Here is a 20,985-nt window from a genome sequence, read left to right as displayed (position 1 = left end):
GTCTAGTCGGTCCGGCTGGATTCAGGGGTCCAGCGTAGAACACCTCCAAGAGTAACGGATCTGTGTATCCTTCAGGCAATTCTCCATGAGTATTATTTCTTGCAACTGAGATTTTGATGGAAATTGAATAGTTCAAGGTTATATACTCTGGCAAGAACCTGGTGTGCAGACAGTCTACAGGGCTGATTAAAGGTGCTGACTGTCAACCCTTTGGGTAGAGGGTCCATGGGGGGGCTATATCCTATGAAAGTTGAAAAGTTTAAATAGGAAGTATGCCTGAATACCTGGTCATTCCACCTCTGTCCAGAGGGGAGCAGAAGCAGTACATGTGAGCTTTTCCTTAGAACAATATGGGATGGTTTCATTCTCTGGCACATGGTGGAGACCAGAGGTAGAGCAGGGCATGACAAACACAGTCAGTGACTGCGGCATTTGAGCTGCTATGGGATGTCTTCTCTCTGCAGATCCTCCATATATTTCAGAAGCTAAGGGGACAGGTGTCCCCGTGGGACAGACGGGGACGCTGCAGTGTGAAGCCTCCGCGGTTCCCTCGGCAGAATTCCAGTGGTACAAGGATGACAAAAGGTAAGGCTCCCTCTCCCCCCTCCCCACAAGAAGAAGAAAGCTCTTCCAGGTTCCTGCCTGATTCCACAGGGATGCAAATGGATTCCTGCCAAGTCCTCTCCTGAACCCCTACCTATGAGGGAGAAACAATACCCAAACAAGTGTTTTCTTGATATTAATGAACTTCAGCTGTGTTTGCGATGTTGCCGTGCAGAACTGGCACTCGCCCGCCAACAAGCCTGAGAAAAACTATTGTTTAAGGGAAGCAAAATCTCAAAGGAAAGGCCACTAGGAGCCTGTGAGTTTTTTATAGGCCTAGAAAATAATGTGTTCTGCCTGCAGCTATTTTTAACACATTCTCAGGCTCGCATTAAGGCATCAGGAAGGAATGCTCCCGGGCACTAAGTTAGCTGTGTCTGAGGACTCCGGTCCAGTTCCAGCCACTCTCAGGGGTGGTGCATGAAAGCATCCGTGACCCGAGTTAGCCTCCCTTTGTGCCCGGCTTGTACTTTCACTGCAGGAGAAAAGAGAGGGGCCTTTCCCATCCCCTCCTATTGTTGCAGCCGCCATCAGGATGTTTGTCATGATCACTGAAGATTGTCACCATGAGGAGTTAGCAAATGGCACGTTAGCACAGGGTTCAGTGGCTCCGGGGACCAGGCAACGCGCGATTACTGTTATCAAAGAGCTATTTTCAGGTGGATGAACGGCAAATACATGTGCAAGAGCTGTCCACGGTCAGAACACATTCGTAACAATGGGGAGGGGGGCGATACGAAAAGATCCTGAGGTGTATGTGGGGTAGAGGAGGAGGACAGAGTGACAGAGGCTGAGAAGCTGAGGGAAAAAAGCAACAAAAAGGGGAACTTCGGGAAGGAGAGCAGGTGAGCAATTCCAGGCCAGGACTCATGCCGGGAGAGACCCAGCTGCTGCCTACACGTCTCAGAACATCTCCAGTGCCTTGGGATTCTTTCCTGAAGAGACCAGGAAGTGTTCATAGCAGTGCTGCTTACAATAGCCAAGACATGGAAGCAACCTAAGTGTCCATCCACAGGTGAATGGATAAAGAAGATGTGGTACATATATACAATGGAAGACTACTCAGACATCAAAAAGAACGAAATAATGCCATTTGCAGCAACGTGGATGCAGCTAGAGATTATCATACCAAGTGAAGTAAGTCAGACAGAGACAAATATCATATGATACCTCTTGTATGTGGAGTCTAAAAAAATGACACAAATGAACTTATTTACAAAACAGAAATAGACCCCCAGACATAGAAAACAAACTTATGGTTACCAAAGGGGAAAGGGGTGAGGGATAAATTAGGAGTCTGGGATTAACAGATACATACTAGTATATATAAAACAGATAACCAACAAGGACCTCCTGTATAGCACAGGGAACTATACTCAATATTTTGTAATAACCTATAAAGGAAAAGAATCTGAAGAAGAATATATGTATATAAATGTATAACTGAATCGCTTTGCTGTACACCTGAAACTAATGTAACATTGTAAATCAACTATACTTCAATAAAAAATAAGTTTAAAAAAAGGGACCGGACACCAAGAGCTCCTCCAGTCTCTGCATCAACCCCTGACTTTGCTTAGAACCAAGAGTTGCTGAGTCAGAGGACCCACTGTGTATCATCATATTCCTTCCAGGTGAGAAGCAGAACTTTTTCATTTTTAGGGACCAATTCTGGCAGCAACTTAGGTGCACTGTATGTGTCTAGCCCTTTTTTTTTTTTTTTTTTTTTTTTTTTTTTTTTTTTTTGCGGTACGCGGGCCTCCCACCGCTGTGGCCTGTCCCGTTGTGGAGCACAGGCTCCGCACGCGCAGGCCCAGCGGCCATGGCTCACGGGCCCAGCCACTCCGCGGCATGTGGGATCCTCCCGGACCGGGGCACGAACCCGTGTCCCCTGCATTGGCAGGTGGACTCTCAACCACTGCGCCACCAGGGAAGCCCTGTCTAGCCCATTTTGTAGATGGAAGTACTGAGACAGAATGAGGAAAAGCAAACTCAGGGAGAGATAAGAAGAAATAGCTGGCTTTCCTCCTTTTGTCCAAGAATTCAGAATCAAGCAGAAGGGAATAGTATTTTCCCAATAAATAAACATGGGTATCTTTCTTTGAAATCCTGCTTCCTCTTTCTTCCTTTTTATCCTTTCCTTTACTAAGAACAAAAGTGAGACGTGAAGGTCCAGTATCAGAAAACAAAACAAAACAAAAAGCAAAAATCTATTGAGCTCCAGGGTAAATTCCTGAACTTTCCATGGCCCGGGCCTTCATGAAAATTAATCAGCTGCATCCTGTTTTTCTAATTCTCTGTGGGACGAAAATGTGAGCAAAATGTAGAAGAAACAAAATCTTAAAATACGTGGAGGAAAGGAGATTAGCCTTTAGGCAAATATGGCCAAAGGTGGGCGTAGGAAGAGAGAGCTTGCTGCTGCGTCACGCAGAGGGGGGCTGCAGGCTTCGCCCAGGAGGAAAGAGCCCGGCAGCATCACCGTGGTGGGGAGCGGCTTTCAGAGCCCCTGGCTCAGGCACCTCTGCGTCCTCCTCTGTCTGGGTCCTCGTGGCAGCTCCTTTTCTCTCCTTTAGTAGATTCCGCTCGGTTTCCCATTTGCTGCTCGTATATTTATTCTCCTGTGTAAATGGGAGGGGAATGGGAGACCATTGAATGCAGTTGTCTGTCCTCCTGGCACCCAGCTCTAGAAGAGCATCTCTGCCTCTGAAGTCTTGTCACTGCCTGACCTTCCTGGGCCACTCGCAGGTCACCTCCTCCAGGCAGGTCTCCCAGGGCAGATTGCACCTGCCTGGGGGAAGACCAGCTCTAACCTAGCTCACATTCCTGGTGAGCTGAGGGGATTTCTGAGGCAAATCAAAGGAGTCTATGTGATGGGGGCAGGCAGTTTTCTCAGAATTCAGGGTAGAAATCTGTCTTGACTGTGTACTAGCCACTCGACACCTGCCACCACCGTGTGTGCCGTTGATCAGAGGGAGAGGGAAGGGAGCCCTGTCCTTAGTAAGGACCACCCATCCACAGGACTCCAGCCATTGAAAAGCATTAAGGAGCTGCAGCCTGGTAGTGATGCCGACTCCGGCCTCTGCACCCCAACACTGCAGTACATCTCAGAGACAGAGTTTGGGGTGAAGTAGAAAAGAATGGCTTTATTGCTTTGCCAGGCAAAGGGGGCCACAGCGGGCTAATGCCCTCAAAACTGTGTGTCCCGATCTGGAGTGGGTAGTGAGGGGTTTTATAGTGATGGTTCAGAGAGGGCGTGATCAGCTGGTGGACATTCTTCTGACTGGTTGGTGGGGAGCTAAGCGGGAGTCGGCATCATCAGCCTTTTGGTTCCAACTGGTCTGGGGTCTACATGCTTGTGGGCAACACAAAGGGGGTTTCCGTATCTGCAGAACAGCTGATGTGTATCCCTTGAGGGGGAACGAGGACCCTGCCCCAGGGCTGCACTATCGTGTATTGGCTACTCCTCTCTTGTCTCTGCATCCCCCTCCCTTCCCTGATTAGCATCTGTTTGAACCTGCCCCTTGGAACTCAGGGAAGGTCATGGAGGCTGACTGAAGTCTGTTTCCTACAAACAAGAAACAGGGGCTACAGAAAGGCTTTTGTGCCCAGGAGCACCACCGGGTCCTGCTTGGTTTCAGCAGTGGTATGGGATGAGGAGGTGTGTGACCACACGGAGGGTCATCCCAGAAGCTGCAAGGCGCTCTGAGTACCGCTGGCCGTCCTCCTCTGCTTTTAGCTAAAGACATTTCCGAGCTCTCAAGCCGAACCTGCTCTGGGTAAGTGTCTCTCCCCACTGCAGAGCTGAAATCTAGTTCACAGCTTGCTTCTGACGTGAAGGCTTCCTCCCCAGCCCAGGGATGGCATCAGAATGGCAAATGGAATCAATGTGCTTGGCGAGCTCAGAGAAGCCTCCTGGCAGGTGGGCTTCAGAGCCTTCTCTGCACAGCACCCCCTGGAGGACCAGCATCTACGGAACATGCTGGAAATGGAACAGTGGTGTCTGGCCGCCCAGCCGGACACCTCATTCGGTTTGGACTGTGCTCACGTTTTAATGAAGTCCCTGGACTCAGGCCGGTTCACTGCCCCTCACTTAGGAGAGATAAAGGCTCACAGATGAAAATCTACAGAATGGAAAGCAAGGCAAGTTCCTTCAACCCCACTCTGACTTCCCTGGAGACAGACGTTGGGTTAGGACTGAGGCCAAAATCCTGCTCTTCTCATCAGGGTGGTCATAAGTCTTGGCGAAGGAGAGAGCCATCCTGTCCTCCTACAGAGACGACAGCACCTTCAGATAGTGACAAAACAGCTGACATCTCTGCCAAAAACATCCTGTGGCCCAGGGACAGGCGGGAGTTTGCAGCGTCTGACTCCACAGAAATATATTATTTCAAATAACACTTTATGGTTTACAAAGCATTTTCTCATCATTGTCCTGCTGGGCTTTACTTTCTCTTTCTGCCTTGAATATTGTCTCTCTCGGTTTGATGACTCCAATACCAGCCATTTGCCCCAATTTGTGTCCCGCAAGCCTGTCCCCATACGCGATCATCTTGCCGTATTTTACTGTCTGCACGTCCTGCTCCAGCCAGGCCCTACACAGGCAGCTGCAGCTGACCAGTTCCCTGAGATCCTCCATTCAGAAGGATGATTTTCCCCACTAGTATTTCTCTTTCCTGTATCACAGACTCAGCTTCTAGGCAGGGAAGTCAAATTATTTCAGGGGAAGTAAAAGGTTGGCTTAAAGCCCATTTTCCGAAATAGGGCATTCCAGAGTTTTTTGAAAAGAAGAGAGCTGGTCTCATAATTTCCATGTAGACATGTAAGTTCAGTAGGAATTGCTACTAACAGCCTCCAAAGATGGAGGATGTGGCCCTACCAACCTCTAACGCAGTTTTCTCCTTTCCCTCTCTGTCTGCCCTGTAATGGTGTCTGTGCTTCTAATAAGCGTGCCTGGCTGTCCTTCCCACTAACTCTCTGTGGCTTTTAGTGAGTGGCCCCGGCTGTCGGTATGAGCCCTTGTGGCACACTGGACTCCATGATGGGGTGAAACAGCTCGGGGAGACAGTCCTGGCCGCGTAGGGCCACATTCTCAGGCATCTGTAATCTCTTCCAGGCTGGACAGCTCACCACTCCCAGGCCCTTCAGAGTCCCCTAACGTAAAAACGATCCCCGATTCTTTAATCCTAATCACAGCCCAAAATAAGATATTATCTGTAGAATGCCTCAAGTTCTTAAGGGATAATTTTATCACTCAGGTGCTTGGAAAAACATTGTTCTTTCAAACCCCTCAGGTTTTCCTCCTCTTTGAAGACCGAGTTTTTCATTTTTCCGGTTGTCATCATCGTCACCATCACGTGTTCATCATCACCACCGTCAACATCGATTATGTCCACAATTCCGAGCACCTACCGCACGAATCCTGTTGGGCTGAGTGCACACAGCTGGCACGTTATATTTGTTCCAGGCACCTGCCTTCAGAGAACTTCACTGTCGTCATAGGGAGACGGATATCTGCATTGTGCCAGGGAACGTCTCCAGGCACACACCTAAAACAGAGAAATGCAATTATACGTGTGATTGGGGCCAACTTGTTGTGTAGTTGAATGCAAAAAAATAAGTGATTATAGTGATGACAGAAAGGGGGCAGAGGGAAGGTCATTAATTCCAGAGTCTCTCTTCTTCCTTATGAGAGAAAAAAAAAAAAAAAAATATATATATATATATATATATATATATATATATATATATATAAAACCATTTCCTTTTTCTCTTTTTGGTCTGTCTTTTGTTTGTCTCAGGCTGGTTGAAGGAAAGAAGGGGGTCAAAGTGGAAAACAGACCTTTCCTCTCCAAACTCATCTTCCTCAACGTCTCTGAACATGACTATGGGAACTACACGTGTGTGGCCTCCAACAAGCTGGGCCACACCAACGCCAGCATCACACTGTTCGGTGAGACGGAAGCCCAGGCTGGGCAACGAAAGAGGGAGGGGCGTGTGGAAGAGGGGGGCAGGAGGGAAGGGCAGCGGGGGCGTGGAAGAGAGTCAGGGGTAGTTAGGCAGGGGTGGGTGAGAAGGGCAAGAAAGGAGGAAGGAGGGGGAGGGGGAGAGAGAGAGAGAGAGAGGGAAACAGCACACGTATGAAAGTAGACACCAGGTGTCATTCTATACTAGGAAGAATCCTGATATCAGAGAAAAGGGTTTGAGGATACTGAAGTGACGTTGCATTTTTCCCCTCTGTATCTTCTGAACTGACTGTGGTTATTACAGTTGGGTCTAATAGTTAAGAGCCCAGAGAGGAACATGCACTATTTCCATACTTGTTCCCTGGATGAGTGTGAAATGTTACCATTTCTGAAACTTTTTCTGGCCATTGGGACGTAAGAGAAACGTCATTGTATTTATAAAAGTAGAATCGTGAGCCTTGGGATCCTGAAAGCTCTTAGTGTTAGAGGAAGAATTAACCTAGAAAATGAGTGTTTCCCGAGCTCTCCATTTGTGTCCAAGGGTGTTGTCTGAAGGGATCTGTCCAACCAAGCCCCCATCCGGACAGAAGTCCCATAATCATTCATGCATTAATTCATTCGGTCGCTATTTATTGAGGACTAATGTGTGCAAGGCAAACTGCTGTGCCTTCATTACATATCCGGCAACTGTACTGGTGCCAGAAACAAGGAAAGGAAGCAAGTAAACAAGCTGCCTCTTAGACCCCGACGTCTCGCACTTCTGTGGGTAGAACAGCTACACAGAAGTGAGTCGGATGCCCGAGCCTCATCCGGCATCTGTGATGGGTCCCATCCCTGGGTAGAGGCAGATTCTCCCCACAGCCCACAGGGTTAATCTCTGGTTGCTTTGGGGGCAAATCCCTCCAGGCCCCAACAAGTTCAGTTAGCTTGGAAGTTTTCGAGTCTGGTCCCACGTCCACCATGTTAACAAGCACTCTTGAATGTTACAGGGAGGGAAAGGTGAGGAAGTTAGCAGAAAATTGGCAGGAACCTAAATCCTTTTTATTCTGAGGACCCCCAGATAATTCCAGAGCTTCAAGTAGCTCCCCTCCCCCTGCCCTGCCAAATCCTCTCCATGGCACAGTGGACCCAGCCTGCCCCGATAGCCCACCTGTGCTGCTCCACTGTCCCATCTCGATTTCCAAATCACATTCCATCCCCCTTATAAAGCCCAGCTTTATCCAGGAGGGCTGGGAAGGGGAAGCCTGCCCTTGATCCCAGAGCTGGCAGACCCGCATGGGCAGAGCTGTGACTAGAGCAATTGGTGTGTCTCACGCCTCCCACACAGGGCCAGTCATCATGGCCCCTCACGTTTGTCAGCCTTTTGGCTTTTGGGCAGGTGTCTGTCTACATGAACAGAAGGACCATGGTTAGGAAGGGGCAGCCCCTCCTTCCCTTGCCTTGCAGATCCAAGGTTCCCCCTGAGTTCCCTGCTCTCCACGCATAGCCTTCCTCGTTCCTATAAACAATCTCCCTCCTCCTTTGACCCCTTTGCTCTTCCAAATCAGATGCATGAAATGGTTTTGCAATTGGCTTTATCACTGCTAATTCCCCGGCCCCTTCCCCTTAAGCCATCTAAGATGAGAAGAGAGAGAAGAAGCAAACTTTAAGAGTGAAATCCTGGCATTTGTGACAAGCAATGCAGTGAAGCACGTGCCATAAATCTGCTCCTTTCCGCAGACCTGCGTCTGGCAGTTAAAACCTCTGCCCGCATCCCCACCGGTCTGTCAGCATTCCTGTCACCCTGTGTATCACTTGGGACAGTCCTACAATTGCCAGCTTTCTGGAGTACAGGGGGCTCTCTAAAAACTGATAGTATGGAGTCAGATAAGTGTAGAAAGCCCGGGTCCAACAAAGATGAACGGGGCCCATGTGGGCATGTTCTTTAACACGGGACGTCTCAGAGCCTTTACACACTAAGTGTCTAAGAGGGAGAAAAAGGTTGGAGCATTTTTCCAAATTTAATCAAACAGAAACCAAGTTTCTAGCCTCATTGGAGAGAGCATTTCTGAGGAGCCCCTCACAGCAATGCCGCCTGGGTGACGTAGTACCACGAGGCTATGAAATCCCGCTAACGGGCAAGATGGGCGTTTCCACCGCATCAGCTCTGCTGTGGCCGGTCCACAGAGCGCGGCCCCTGAACTATCGCCACCCACTATCAGTAAGACCTCTTCACAAATATAAATGTATTAGGGAGTCTCCCATGTCATTTCCTATTATCAGAAGACTCGGCTCAGAGCCATCAAGCCGACTTGAGCAGGTTGGAAAGCAGCGTTCACTTTATGCGAATATACTTTGTGATGAAGCTCATTCTCCTGTAGCATCAGAGAGCTGGCTAAATTAGCGTCATGTTGCCACCAACCTGCACATAAGCTGTACACATGACCTGACGTTGAAACGTGAGGGATGCTGGTGCTGGGAGATTGCCATCAGGGTCAGTATCTTTGAGGTACTTAAGCCAAACAGGGCAGGGGTGGTCTTTCCTATCAGGAACCAGTAGGGTTCTGAGCACCTTGTCCCTAAGGTTCCAGAGGCTGCAGGGACCAGGAGAGTTCAACCCCTGTGATCCTGAGTCACAGAGGTTCCTGGGAGGACCTTGCTCCTGCCATGGTGCTATGAGGACCAGAAATTCCTGAACTAGGTCTTCCAAAATGAAACAGTGTGGGTGTGGATGTGACACAGATCTCATCCGGAAAGGGACTTCGGTCCTGTGTTACCACATCAGCACCCCAGCTCAGCACGCAGAGAGTCCCTGCTGCCCGCGCTGGGGTGCGTGCGCATGGCCAGCCCCTCACCTTCCGACCACGGCATCCTGTGTGCACGCACCCCACCTTTCAGCGTTCCTCATGCTGCGTCTTGTCCTACCACCTCTGGTTTTTGTGTCTTCTTTTGTTTCTCCATCCCTCCAGAAATGTGTGTGAAAGACAGTATACAAACTATATATGGCCAATATATAGCTACTGTATATAATATATGTGTTTGTTTTCATTTTTCTCTCCTGTATATCCCCACCTGCTTTAGAGCTAAGTGAGCCTACAAGCTCAACTTTGTTACAAGGTCAGTATCCCACCCACCCCTGCTGTCTGGGTTCTCTCCTCCCCGCTTTCTCCCAGACCCCCCTCCCCACCCCCTGCCGTGCATCACCCCAGGCTCCTGTCTGTAGAGGTGCTTAGTGAATGGCAGCAGAAGCTAAGGAGGTTACTGGGAGCCGATGAAACTCCAAGGATAGCCCCCTTTTCTCCGCTCACCCTGCCCACCTCCCCAGAAGGGCTAGGAGGTGAAAGGAAAAGAAAAGGCACTAACTTCTCAAAGCCCGGAGATCTGATGGAGGCAAAAGGCTGAACCAACAGGCAGAGAAGTCCACCCACTGAGCACTTTTCATAACAAGAGTCCCGTTGACAGCCCAGCTATAGAAGCAAACGTCCTGTGCAGGGAGATTCGGATGGTCCTGAAGCTGCAGCGGCAGGTTCACGGGGAGGGTCTCCGGGAGAGAAAGGTGGGCAGGCGCACCTGCGGGATCCTCCGCAGCAGTGACCTGGAGCGGGCGCCGCTGAGCCCTAGTCCAGAGCCCGACTTCCGGGTGTTCTTTGCGCTTCGGTAGCTCAGGAAACATCGTTCAGACTCAGTTTCCTCTTCTGTGACATAGAACTGATCTGCCTTATCTATCTGAGAGCTGTTCCAGCCGTCACCTGAGAGCACGTATTAAAAAGGCTTTGAAAATCGCCAGGTGCACGTTAGATTGTTGGAGTCCAGTCTCCGGGTACAGGGACCTCCCCCTGTCACGACACACGGGTTCATGAACTCATTTCTCAAGCCCTCTCCCCATCCCCTTTCCACCTCTTCCACTCCAAGTCCTCCCCCCATAGGACACCTGCATCTCTCACCTCTTTTCACTCAGCCCTTCACATTTTCGCAAGCTCCCTAGCCTAGCAAAAGTGATTCATTTAGACTGTGACTAAACATTTGGGCAGGAGTGGGCCCAGGCTGAGTGGTGGAATCAAACACGTGCCGTGTGTGCTGTTTATGTTTTCCTCCTAAGGACCGTGCAGACCCTCAGAGAGCCCCGCAGGAAGGCAGCTGTGACAACAATGACGGGCATGTCTTTTCCCACCTTCCACCTACCCCCCGACCCTTCTCATCCCACCTGTTCATCCATTCGCGTTGCACAAACAGTCATCGGGCGATGGCGTTAGGCTTGGAAGGCGGGGGAGGGGATGGAAGAAAATGAATTAGATGGGAAGCCGTTTGACATATGAGGAAGAATGCTTTTATTGTGAAATGATTCAGGGATGCATTATTCACCTTAGTGATGGAGGGCACCCTGGTGATAGACCGCAAAGGGGAAAATGAAACAAAGAAATAGAAAAAAAGTGAGGTCAATGGAAGTGTCCAGGTTCAACTTGATCCAACTTAACGTTTATCGAACCCCTGGGCAAGGCGTATCCGCAGATCTCAAAGAGCGTTAGAAAGTAGCTAAGGGCATAAATGGTAAAAGGGATGTGTGAGAGACAGGACGTAAAGCAGAAGATGCTTCACAAGGGACTCTGAGAAGTGACTCAGCTCATTCTGATCACTGAGGTCTTTACTTTCAGAGGGAAAGCGACTTTTAAAACAGGGAGTGGTTGCTAAGGAGTTAGAATTCCACCGAAGGTGCCCTCAAGGGATGGAGGGGGCACATCCCACGCTAAAGCCAACAGTAACAAAACCGATCGGAAACAAACAAATCACTACCTGATACTGAGCATGGGACCAGGAGCAGAGGGTCCACCTGCTGACGCAGAGCTGAGCTTTCTCACCTGCTCTGCTGGCCACTGAGTCTGGGGCAGGGTCTGCAGGCCAGCTCTCTACTCTGATTCTACTATGCTCCCACCCTTCACCTTCTTGTTGGGTGCAGGGTAATGGGTCCAGGCCAGAAGCTGCAGTTGGTAGAAACCTGAGATATTCCAAGACTTGGACTAGTGTGGTCCTCCGTGTAGCTGTTGGACTCTTGTACAGCTCAGGAGTATTTTAGAGAAAACAGATCTCGCTGCTGGGATATTTCTCTCATTCATCTGTGTGTGTGTGTGTGTGTGTGTGTGTGCGCGCGCGCGCGCGCACGTGCGTGTGCGTTGTTGTTTTTTCCTCCTCCTTTTCTAGAGTCCCATAGAACAGAGAGCTACGTCTTTTCTCAGGGAAATACTCCCAGGTTATGCTCCCCTCACCTCCAATGGATTTCCAGGAACAAGGAACGCTTGGCTTTAAAAGACATTCCAAGCTATTTTGCTACTTAATATCCGGAGGGTCTAGAAAGATTCAGATAAGAGAATTTCCCTCCTTCTCAGCATTTTCTGCCACCCTTGAAGTATTTCTCTGCTCCCTTTTTGCAAACACAACAGATTGCATGCCCCCCTCTCATATTAATATCTGGTGGTGCAGGACGCTTGCCGTGATAACTAAGGACTCAGGGATATACCGCCATCCCTCACGCCCTACCTCACAGGCATATGTGCCAGGGGCACACTGCAAACTCAGCGGCTCGTGGCTGTTCATTTCCCGTCCTCAGGTCCTTTGTCTTTTATCTCCTGGGCAAGGAGTCAGTGGGCTGGGAAAGGTTGGCTGATTAATGCCTGCGAACCTTGCAGTGGCCATCAAATCATCTTATTAAAGAAGGCGGAAGTAAGTCAACTCTGTGCAGCGGAAGGAAACAGTTGCAGTGGCAGAGATGATCTGTTTTTCCCTACAGAGGATGAAAGATAGTTAATTAAGGGCAGCCACCCAGCAGTGAGCATTTCTGTGGCACGTGTGTCTCGATACAGAAGGTACCAAAAAAGATCCCTTCACGCTGTTTCTGGAAGGTTTATTTGTCCTGTATAACCATCCTGGTGTGAAACCAGCCCTGCCCCACCCGTTAGAATCAGACAGCACCCCTTTGCCCACCTAGGTACCTGGGTTCAGCTGGGCTTGGTGGCAGAAAGATCACTTCATGGCTTGACCAGAGATATTACCTTGGAGGCTTAAAGGGAGCAGTTCTTTTTTTGTTGTTTTTATGTTATTTTTCTTTCATTTTTTCTTTCTTTCTTTCCCACTCTACCTGGCTTCACCTTAACACATCAACAAAAAGATCACACATTTCGGGCGAGCTCTTGGTGAGAAAAATACATGCTTAGATTTGAAGGATTGTGTTTTTGTCGATAGCCAAGGGTTAACGCAAAGCCTCGAGCTCAGGGCTCGTACACGCCTGGAGGTTCGAAGAGGCTCATACTCCTGGAAGCTGTGCCCAGTGGTGTTAGCACCTCATGATGATAAACATGATGTAGAAACAGCTTCTACGTCTCTTCTTAGAACCAAATCACGGGGAGTGGGCTGGAGCTCAGCAGGAGGTCTCCAGTAAATATAAAGAATGCCTTGGTTACATTTCCCTCCTCACTGGGGTGAGATACATGAGTGGCAGAGGGGTTGAAACATTGCCACCTGGAAAAGCCCAAGGTTAAGTTCTAGGAAAGTCCAGAATGAGTGTCAAATAGCCCTTTACCCATGTGGACACCAAGGCATGATGACCTTGGAGAGTCACCAGGAAAGGATCTGGATGGAACTACTAAGATGAAGCTGTTTTCAGATCTTTGCCCTCACGGAAGACCACTCCTGGCTCCAGAGCACCGCAGGAGCCTGTGCTTTCACTGTACTCCTCTTCCAGATAGTTCCAACAAGCCAGACTACCAGGTAGAACCCCTCCCTGCGTCCTCCCTCCCACAGAGCCCATCACTCTGTGGGCTGCCCTCCCTCACACGTGCCCTACTTTGCACCGCTTGTGGTTTGGGGGTGAAAGGCCGTGATGCCTTTATGCCTCCAAGCATCTCTCTGCAGACTGTCCCCCTTCCTTCCAGTTACCCTTTGTCCTGGTACAGGGAGGCTCAAGAAAGTGGGGCCCGAATGAGGAAATTCATGAAAACAGCCCCTGGTTAGCTACTAGGCTGGGGTTGAGGGCCCAGTAATCTCTCCAGGGGACTGTCCTTGCTAAACGCACGGCAGACAGCGTGGACCGGCACTCCTGGCTTTTCTCTACCACCCTGACTGTGCATCAGATCTTCTCTGAGTCACCCCTTTGATCCTTGATCTTAGATCCGCCCACGGAGTGGCTTCTCAGGGTTGCTAGTGTCCACTTGGATCAAGATTTGCATCGTATCTCAGATGCCTTTAAAGAGTAGACTGAGAGCTTGAATGCACAGGGACATACTCACCTGATTTTGGTCAAATGTTGTAGTCGAGTTTAGGCTGAGTTATTTCTAGGTTGTCTTTCCTTCTACATGCGAGGACCTTTGCACAGAGAATTGTATCACTTCGATGCAAAAGACTTTAACGCCATTTTCTTTTGTTGAGCTTTATTTTCCTTTATTTTAGGTATAATTGATGAGTAAAAGTATAAGATATTTAAAGTGTGCACCATGGTGATTTGATACCCCTATACACTGTGGAAGGATTTCCCACCCTCTGTATCCAGGGTGAACATGTGCAGAGGCCCCCAGCTAAAGAGGGAGGTGAAAGATGAGAGGTCATCCCACTGCTGGCTGGTCAGCAGAACAGGCTCTGTGGATTGGCCTGAGAGCTTGAATTGGTGAATGAGGGTGTTTCCTGGGTCAGCCAGCAGAGAGGGGCTGGTGCCCAGCATTTCCACAGGTGGGTCCCAGCAGCAGGGATGCAGGTCTTAATGCCTTAGGTTGCTCCAGAGAGAGGAAGCCCTCTGGGCCAGCTTCCTGTAGTCTGAGTCTGAGAGAGGCCAGCTATCAAAGGTCTGGGCTCCTCTGGTACGTGGAAACTGGCTCCCCAGTATTTCTAAGATGCACTGATAAATGCCAGTTAACTTTACATCTCAAACAGAACTGGGCTACCTGCATTCAGATTGCTGTAGGAGGGCCTATTTGTATGAGCCAGTTGTATACTAAAGCCTGCAGACTTCAACTAATTCGAGGATGGTCTGGGGGGCCAAAGAAAGAAGGTTACTCTTCAAAAAGTGGTTATTGGCTTGGGACCCCTGGCTCCACGGTACTGGCATATCCCCTGCTAAGACACGGTAGGGGTGCTGGCTCTCTTTGGGTCAGGGTTCCAATGTGACCATCACTCACATCCTTCCCCGGCCCCCCTCTCAACCTATGGCAACTGACTTCCCAGCAAGCCAGAGGGGTGCACGTCTGGGGGCTGGGCCGGAAGTTCAGCCTCCTTCCCCCAAACCATCAGAGGGTAAAGTGGGTGTCTCTGGCTGCTCTCTGCCTTAACAGTGGCTTGTTTTTCATTTCTTTTAGAAGTCAAAACCACAGCTCTGACCCCTGGGAAAGGTTGGTATGCTTACTTTCCAGGCAGCTGCTGCCTTGGTGGGCTGAGGTGCCCAAGACTCTTTGCCTTCTTGCAAGATGCCTTTTCTTCGGCACTAACCCCAGGAGGCAGCCCGGTGGGAACCGCCTGACCTTGGGCCGGCCCTGTGTCAATTCAGATCAACTGTCCCCAAGGACATCTGATTCTCCCCGGGTGCCTCCCCTGCAGAAGTCTAACTTGTCTTTGCTGCCAGCACTAATGAGGACCTGTCAGTGCCCCAAATAGCTCCATGTCTGGGCCCCTCTGTACCAGGCCCGCCTCTTTCCTTTGCACACGGATGCTCTAATGCAATGATCTTCTTAGACCTTGGCCTTGCATGCTGGCCTCTGCTCACCCTATTCTCTCTTTCTCTCTCTCTAACTTGGAGCTGGAAGGGAAGTGGCAGGAGGGAGGGGAAAGGGGAAGGAAGGGGGAGGTTCTTGGGTGAGTCACTTGGCTACAAATAAATTGCATCTTATTTGAGGCTTTCATTGCATCCAGATGTTTCCGATGGATAATTGACACTCATCACAGTTCTCCGGGACCCTAATGGTCCTGGTGATTAGTCTCTTTAGGCCTCCAGAGCTCTATAATGAGATTGAGGCAATAAAGGCATTCCGCGCAGAGTGGAAGCGTGGCTGGATGAAGAGCAGAGACCTCATCCGTGTGGCCGAGTCACCAGGCAGATGGGCTGCGCTGTCACTCTGGCCAGCAAGGGCTCTGAGAGGGCCTTGCTCCAGGAGCTTGGGATCCATACCTGCCTGGACAGCAGGTCCTCCTCTCACGGCGAGCTTCCTGTGCCGGTCAGTGTGCGAGGGCCTGTGTGCTCCCCACCTTGACCCGTGCCCGGCGGGGCAGGTCCTGTGGCCTCACTCTCTGCTCTCCTCCTCGCTGGAGAGAGATGTGCGAGTTCCACAATGCGACAGCTCCGAGTTAGTGGAAAGATAATTGTATTTGGAGACAGAAGTCAGGGGACCTTGGGGAAGTCACTTAAGGTCTCCGAGGTTGAGTTTCCACACATTAGGGCGGGAGATAATAACCTTCATCTCCTACGTGAGGGGCTTTATGGGGCCGGAACCCCTTTCCAGTTGCAGGCCCTCCACCTAGAATTTTAACCAATATGGCTTTACTTCTGTGAATATCTTCCCTCAACCACAAGAAGTTTCAGTGACTGTTATTGGAAATAGTTCGAAATAGGGGGGAAGGGTGTTCGGACGAGAAAATGGAGGTAAAGCCAGAGGCAAGGTAGGAGAGAATGTTTTGCTTTGTTCTTGGTTTGGTTTGTGGGTTTCTTTCCAAGTAGAATCTTAAGAAAAAGAAAAACAGAGACAACATAAGCATGGACATGTAGCACAGGTCACAATGTTCTGGTTCCTTCCTTCTTTCAACAAAGGTTTATTAAATACCTGTTGGGTGCCCAGCTAGGCACAGACCCTGCCCTTATGGAGCTCACAGCATAGGGGAAGAAATGCATGTGAGACACATAAAGATAATTGTAGGACAGGGTGGTGCATATTTTAATAGTGGGATGTGTATGGTGCTGTGGAAGCAAACCAGAGTAAGTCAAGGAAGGCTTCCTGGAAGAGGTGACTGGGGCCAGAACAGAACCTGGAACAAGGAGTGCGAGTGAGTCAGGTGAAGAGCATTTCAGGCAGAAGGTGCAAGGATGGGAATTAAATAAAATAGGCTGGAAGGTACACGCTCGTGTGCGCACACGTATGTGTGGTGCCCGCCTGTTGGTGGGGGCGGGGTGCGAGGCTAAGGAGGCAGATGGCAGGCAGACTAGGAAATGCAATGCGTGTCCTACGGAGCAGCTGGGAGGTTTTGTAAAGGCTGAAGGAATCCAATCCATCAGTGGTCTGATCAGCTTGGAGTCACAGACACAGCAGCCTGGAGTTGGCACAAGGAGTCAACCCGAGGGGTCCAGGCGCAGGTGGCGGAGAGCTGGTGCACATCCTCTGAGAGGATGTGAGGAGACCCCGCCTCCGGGTTTCTCCAGGTACCACCCCTGTTTCCTCCTGCAGGCAGCTGTGTCCAGGAGGGAGGCTGGGCGGGGCAAGGGCAGGGCGCTGGGGGGGGCGAGGCCAGGCTGGAAGTGGTGTTCAGGGGAGTGACAGCCCCGTGGACCCACCTTGGCCAGGAGGGTGGCCACGGAACATCACACAGGGAGGGCCCCCGGCACACCCAGTGGCCTTTTCCTTTCTTCTCTGGGAGGAGTTCTCTGACAGGGAGCCAGGCCCCCTCCCCACAGGCTTGCCGCGTGCGTCCCAGGGCACGGGCGGAGCCGGAGCACCTGCCGCGCAAGGCCATTGCCAGGCTCCCCGGGCACTTCTGCCAGCTCCCAGCCACCACCTGCGGGGCGTTGCAGGCTCCGTGGCCGGCAGACAAGGTTCCTGACTTTTCTGAGCTGGTAACCAAGCCAGGCCCCCGCTGGGCTGTCTGCCTGGCGTGTGCATCCTTCATCCTCCTCCCTGGAGACGTCCGCTGGCCGGGCAGCCCAGAGGGGTGGAAGGCGCCAGAGGCAGAGAGCATCTCCATGCGGGAACTGGCGATGTCCCCCTTCGCTCACCGGGAGCGGGGATGGGAGGGCTGTGTTGGGGGGAGTGGGGAGTGGGTTTCAAAGCTGTGTGAGCCAGTGTTCAGGAGAGAAAAGAGGTGAGAGAGGAGCCCTGTGTGAACAGATGCGTGTCTGTCCAGGCGCCCTGAGCCAGGCGTGCAGGATGCGTTTGGAATCGCGGAGCAGTGTGCACCTGGGGAGCGGTGCAGCCACCAGCCCTCCCGTCACACTTGGAACCCAGCTGCTCCCAGGGACTCAGAACAACCTCCCTGTCTCAGAATTGGCCTTGGGCAGAGGCAGGGGTCCCCTGGAAGGATCCTGGAGTGGTCCAGAGAGGAAGGGCTTTCTCACAGGAGAGGAACAGATAACTCCTCACTCTAGAAGCCCTGGGGCTGGCTTCTCTCCGGAGATTGCAGAGACTGCTGTATACATAGCAGTGATTGAATATAAAGGCTAGAGTTTCTGGTGGTGGTTTATATAGAAACATAGTTAGATTTCAGAAGATGCAACCAATTGAATGGTCAACGATAAGCAAGTCTGAATGGTGCTGCTCGGGGATGCTCCTTTGTCACGGGTATCCCAGTGGACTGACAGAAGGAGAGCGTTCAGTTTTGTGTTGCCCAGACGTTCACCTCCCCGGCGGGGAACAGAAGAGGCGTCTCTTTTCCTTCTCCTCAGGAGAACTTGCGCTGCCAGGAAGTTCGGGCCTTGGGAGCACTGCTGTTGGGGAGAAAGAAAATCTCCTCTACCCTTCTAGGCTCTTCTTGCCGGTCTAAAACTTAAATCGACATAAGACAGAGTAACAGGAGAAAATAAAGCAAAAATTTACTAATATGTATACATGGAAGAGGCCTAGGAAAAGTGATTAACTTACCAAAATGTCCCAAACCCTCACCTTAAATACCACCTTCAGCTAAAGACAAAAGAGGATGTTGGGGGACTTCCCTGGTGGTGCAGTGGTTAGGACTCCACGCTCCTGATGCAGGGGGCCTGGGTTCGATCCCTGGTCGGGGAATAGATCCCACATGCAAGCCACAACTAGGAGTTCACGTGCTGCAACTAAGACCTGGTGCAACCAAAAAAATAAATGTTTAAGAAAAAAAGAGGATGTTGGGGGTAGAGGCTCAGGACTTCAGAGGGAGGGGAGGCAATTCACATAGAGAAGGAAAGGCGGGTGTTTGGCAGACAGTGATTTCTGGGCCAGGCAGGGAGATGGACACACAGAGGAGCAATAACTAACAGATTTTGCAGGTTCATCCCTGTCTCCACACCCAGGTCACACTGTAGTTACCTATGGTGACAGCTCCCTTCCTGGTACAGGTCTTCTTTCTACATTCTTCAGGTAGTTGGGGGAGGGGCAGAGTTTCTTCCTGAGTCTTTTGGGCCTTAATTGCTTTCAGCTGGAAGTAATCTGCATGCCAAAGAGACATTTTGGGGTGACAATTTTGCTCCCCTGCAGTTTGAACCAGGCACCAGAGACACAGAGATTGGATGACCTGGTGCATTTCAAACTCCTAACTGTTTAGCCACTGACCCAGAATCAGAGATTTGTCCCAGAGGTCTAAGGAATAAATCACAGGGACAGTGCTTCCAGGCCAGGACTTCTAGGACTTGGAATGATTCCGTATGGAATCAAGAAGCCTGATTTGATGCTGATCTGCATTAGCCAGAAGTGTCTCCATGTCCAGCATCCGAGTCAGGCAAGCAGGTTCTGGCTTTATCCCTTCAACCCAGTGACGACATGGACTTGCGGCGGTGGGGCACCAGCTTTAACTGCCTCCGTTAAATCCAGTGCAAGAGCCGTCCAGAGTAAGTCCAGTCTGAGAAGATGCCTCTCTTCATTAGGTGCCTAATTCATCTGGGCATCCAAACTTGTGTGTACTGTTCCTGAATCAGAGCTCCATTTGTCACAGGCGTTCGTGGCCACGGGGCTGAGGGAGCCACAAAGCTTCTGCTTCAAGCGACAGGGAAGCTGCTGGGGAATTGTATGACCTCATAGTTTTCTTGCCTCCCCAATGTGGCTCCATGTCAGAGAGTATCTGTGTGCAGGTCAGGCTGGTGTGTGCCTCTTAGGAAAATATGCCATCCATCTCCCCCCCCACCCAGCAGACACACATCATGGCACGTTCTGCATCCCAGTGTCCATGGAAATCTTCCCTTCCTCCTGTGTACACGGCCAGAGGCCACCTGTCCCTTTGCTTCATCCCCCCTCCACCTCAGGTGAGCTGGTTGGGACCTTTCAAGCATGTGATACTTCAGCGAGGTCTGCTGTTACCTGATCCAGATGGGGGAGAGGCCAAGTGCGCTGCCCTGGGACCGAGTGATGGACAGAAGGGGCACCGAGGCCAGTGCAGCAGCCGCAGGGGACAGTTGGTGTGTCCAGCGAGTCCTCTCCTGCATGACAGGAGGGTCACGTGAATGTTTAAGGCGGGCAGTGCTCGGAGGGATTGGACGATGATGCAAACAGTGCAGGGGTCTCACTTTATTGAAGTTCTGTGTAAGGTGTTGATTAATCAGCCACCTTTTTCTTGAACTTGCCCCTGAGCCGTGGCCTCAGCATGTTCTGACAGCAGAGGAGTAGCAGGCACCTGCACACTGTAACCTGAGGTCCCTCCTGCCTGGGTGGGCGCCCCATCACGTAGCTGTGCCCATGGGATCAGGGCTAACGCAGCCTCTGGGTATGGAGCTGGGATGCTGGATGCTCCCAGTTGGAGGGGCCAGGCTCACGACAGGTGTGTTGTGTCTGCAGGCCCGGGCGCCATCAGCGAAGTGAGCAACGGAACGTCGAGGAGGGCTGGCTGCGTTTGGCTGCTACCTCTTCTGGTTTTGGTTTTGCACCTACTCCTCAAATTTTGATGTGAGTGCCACTTTCCCCGCCGGGGAGAAGCTGCCGTCACCACCGCCACCAACACATCAGCCACGGCGACCAAGAGCAACGCGAGCATCCCCGTTCTAAAGCAGATACAATCCCACGAAATTCAGAGCCTAAGGGGACACAAATTCGAGGGAGGGGAACAGAGAATACTTTGGAAAAACAGGTTGAACAAGGACATTGGAAATCGCCTTGCAGATACGTAGGTACAGCTGAGTTTTCTTTCTTTTTCCAAACGGGAAGAATGCACGCGGCTTTGGACCCACCCGCAAGCTGCATGGCGTGACCTCCGTTTCCAGTCGGGCAAGGGCTCAGCCGCTCTGCCCACCACAGTGCCCCCCCCCCCAAGGAAAGTTCTGGAGTCGGCCACCCCAGATTCAATCAGTCAGTAGAGAAGAACTCAGAGGGAGGCTTGCAGGCCCATTCCTGAACTGTGTCCCTATTGTGTGTGTGATGAAACGCAGCAACAAAAAGATAAATAAAAAGGAAAACTAAACAAGACAGCCTGTCAGCTACAATAATCCCACAATCAACAGTCACAAAAGATATTGTTAAACTTTTTTTTCTGTTTTCATTTTACTACATGGACATCATAGGTAACAAGGGATTCTGATTCATTATTAATT

The 20,985-nt window shown here is 50.8% G+C and overlaps 1 protein-coding gene across 4 annotated transcripts in view; it reads left to right on the top strand.

The window, feature by feature from the left end:
• The window catches only part of LOC309965034 (neurotrimin), a gene marked incomplete at its 3' end in the record, with an annotated part of 933,517 nt that extends 913,174 nt beyond the window's left edge, over window positions 1-20,343 (top strand). Inside the window, exons 6-10 of one of the 4 annotated variants that reach the window (XM_082844277.1) lie at window positions 465-585; window positions 6,402-6,553; window positions 9,627-9,662; window positions 14,882-14,914; window positions 20,237-20,343. In XM_082844277.1, the coding sequence (XP_082700403.1) occupies window positions 465-585; window positions 6,402-6,553; window positions 9,627-9,662; window positions 14,882-14,914; window positions 20,237-20,343 (449 nt within the window). The remainder of the gene's footprint in view (window positions 1-464; window positions 586-6,401; window positions 6,554-9,626; window positions 9,663-14,881; window positions 14,915-20,236) is intronic. The other 3 variants (XM_082844280.1, XM_082844279.1, XM_082844278.1) reach the window with 3 other exon arrangements.
• Between the last annotated feature and the right edge of the window lie 642 nt (window positions 20,344-20,985).

The sequence above is a fragment of the Leucopleurus acutus genome (assembly GCF_964270905.1).
Source record: "Leucopleurus acutus genome assembly, chromosome: 8".
NCBI classification, from domain to species: Eukaryota; Metazoa; Chordata; class Mammalia; order Artiodactyla; family Delphinidae; genus Leucopleurus; species Leucopleurus acutus.
Note: the sequence above shows the minus strand (reverse complement) of the source record. Positions and strands in the feature narration are given on the sequence as shown.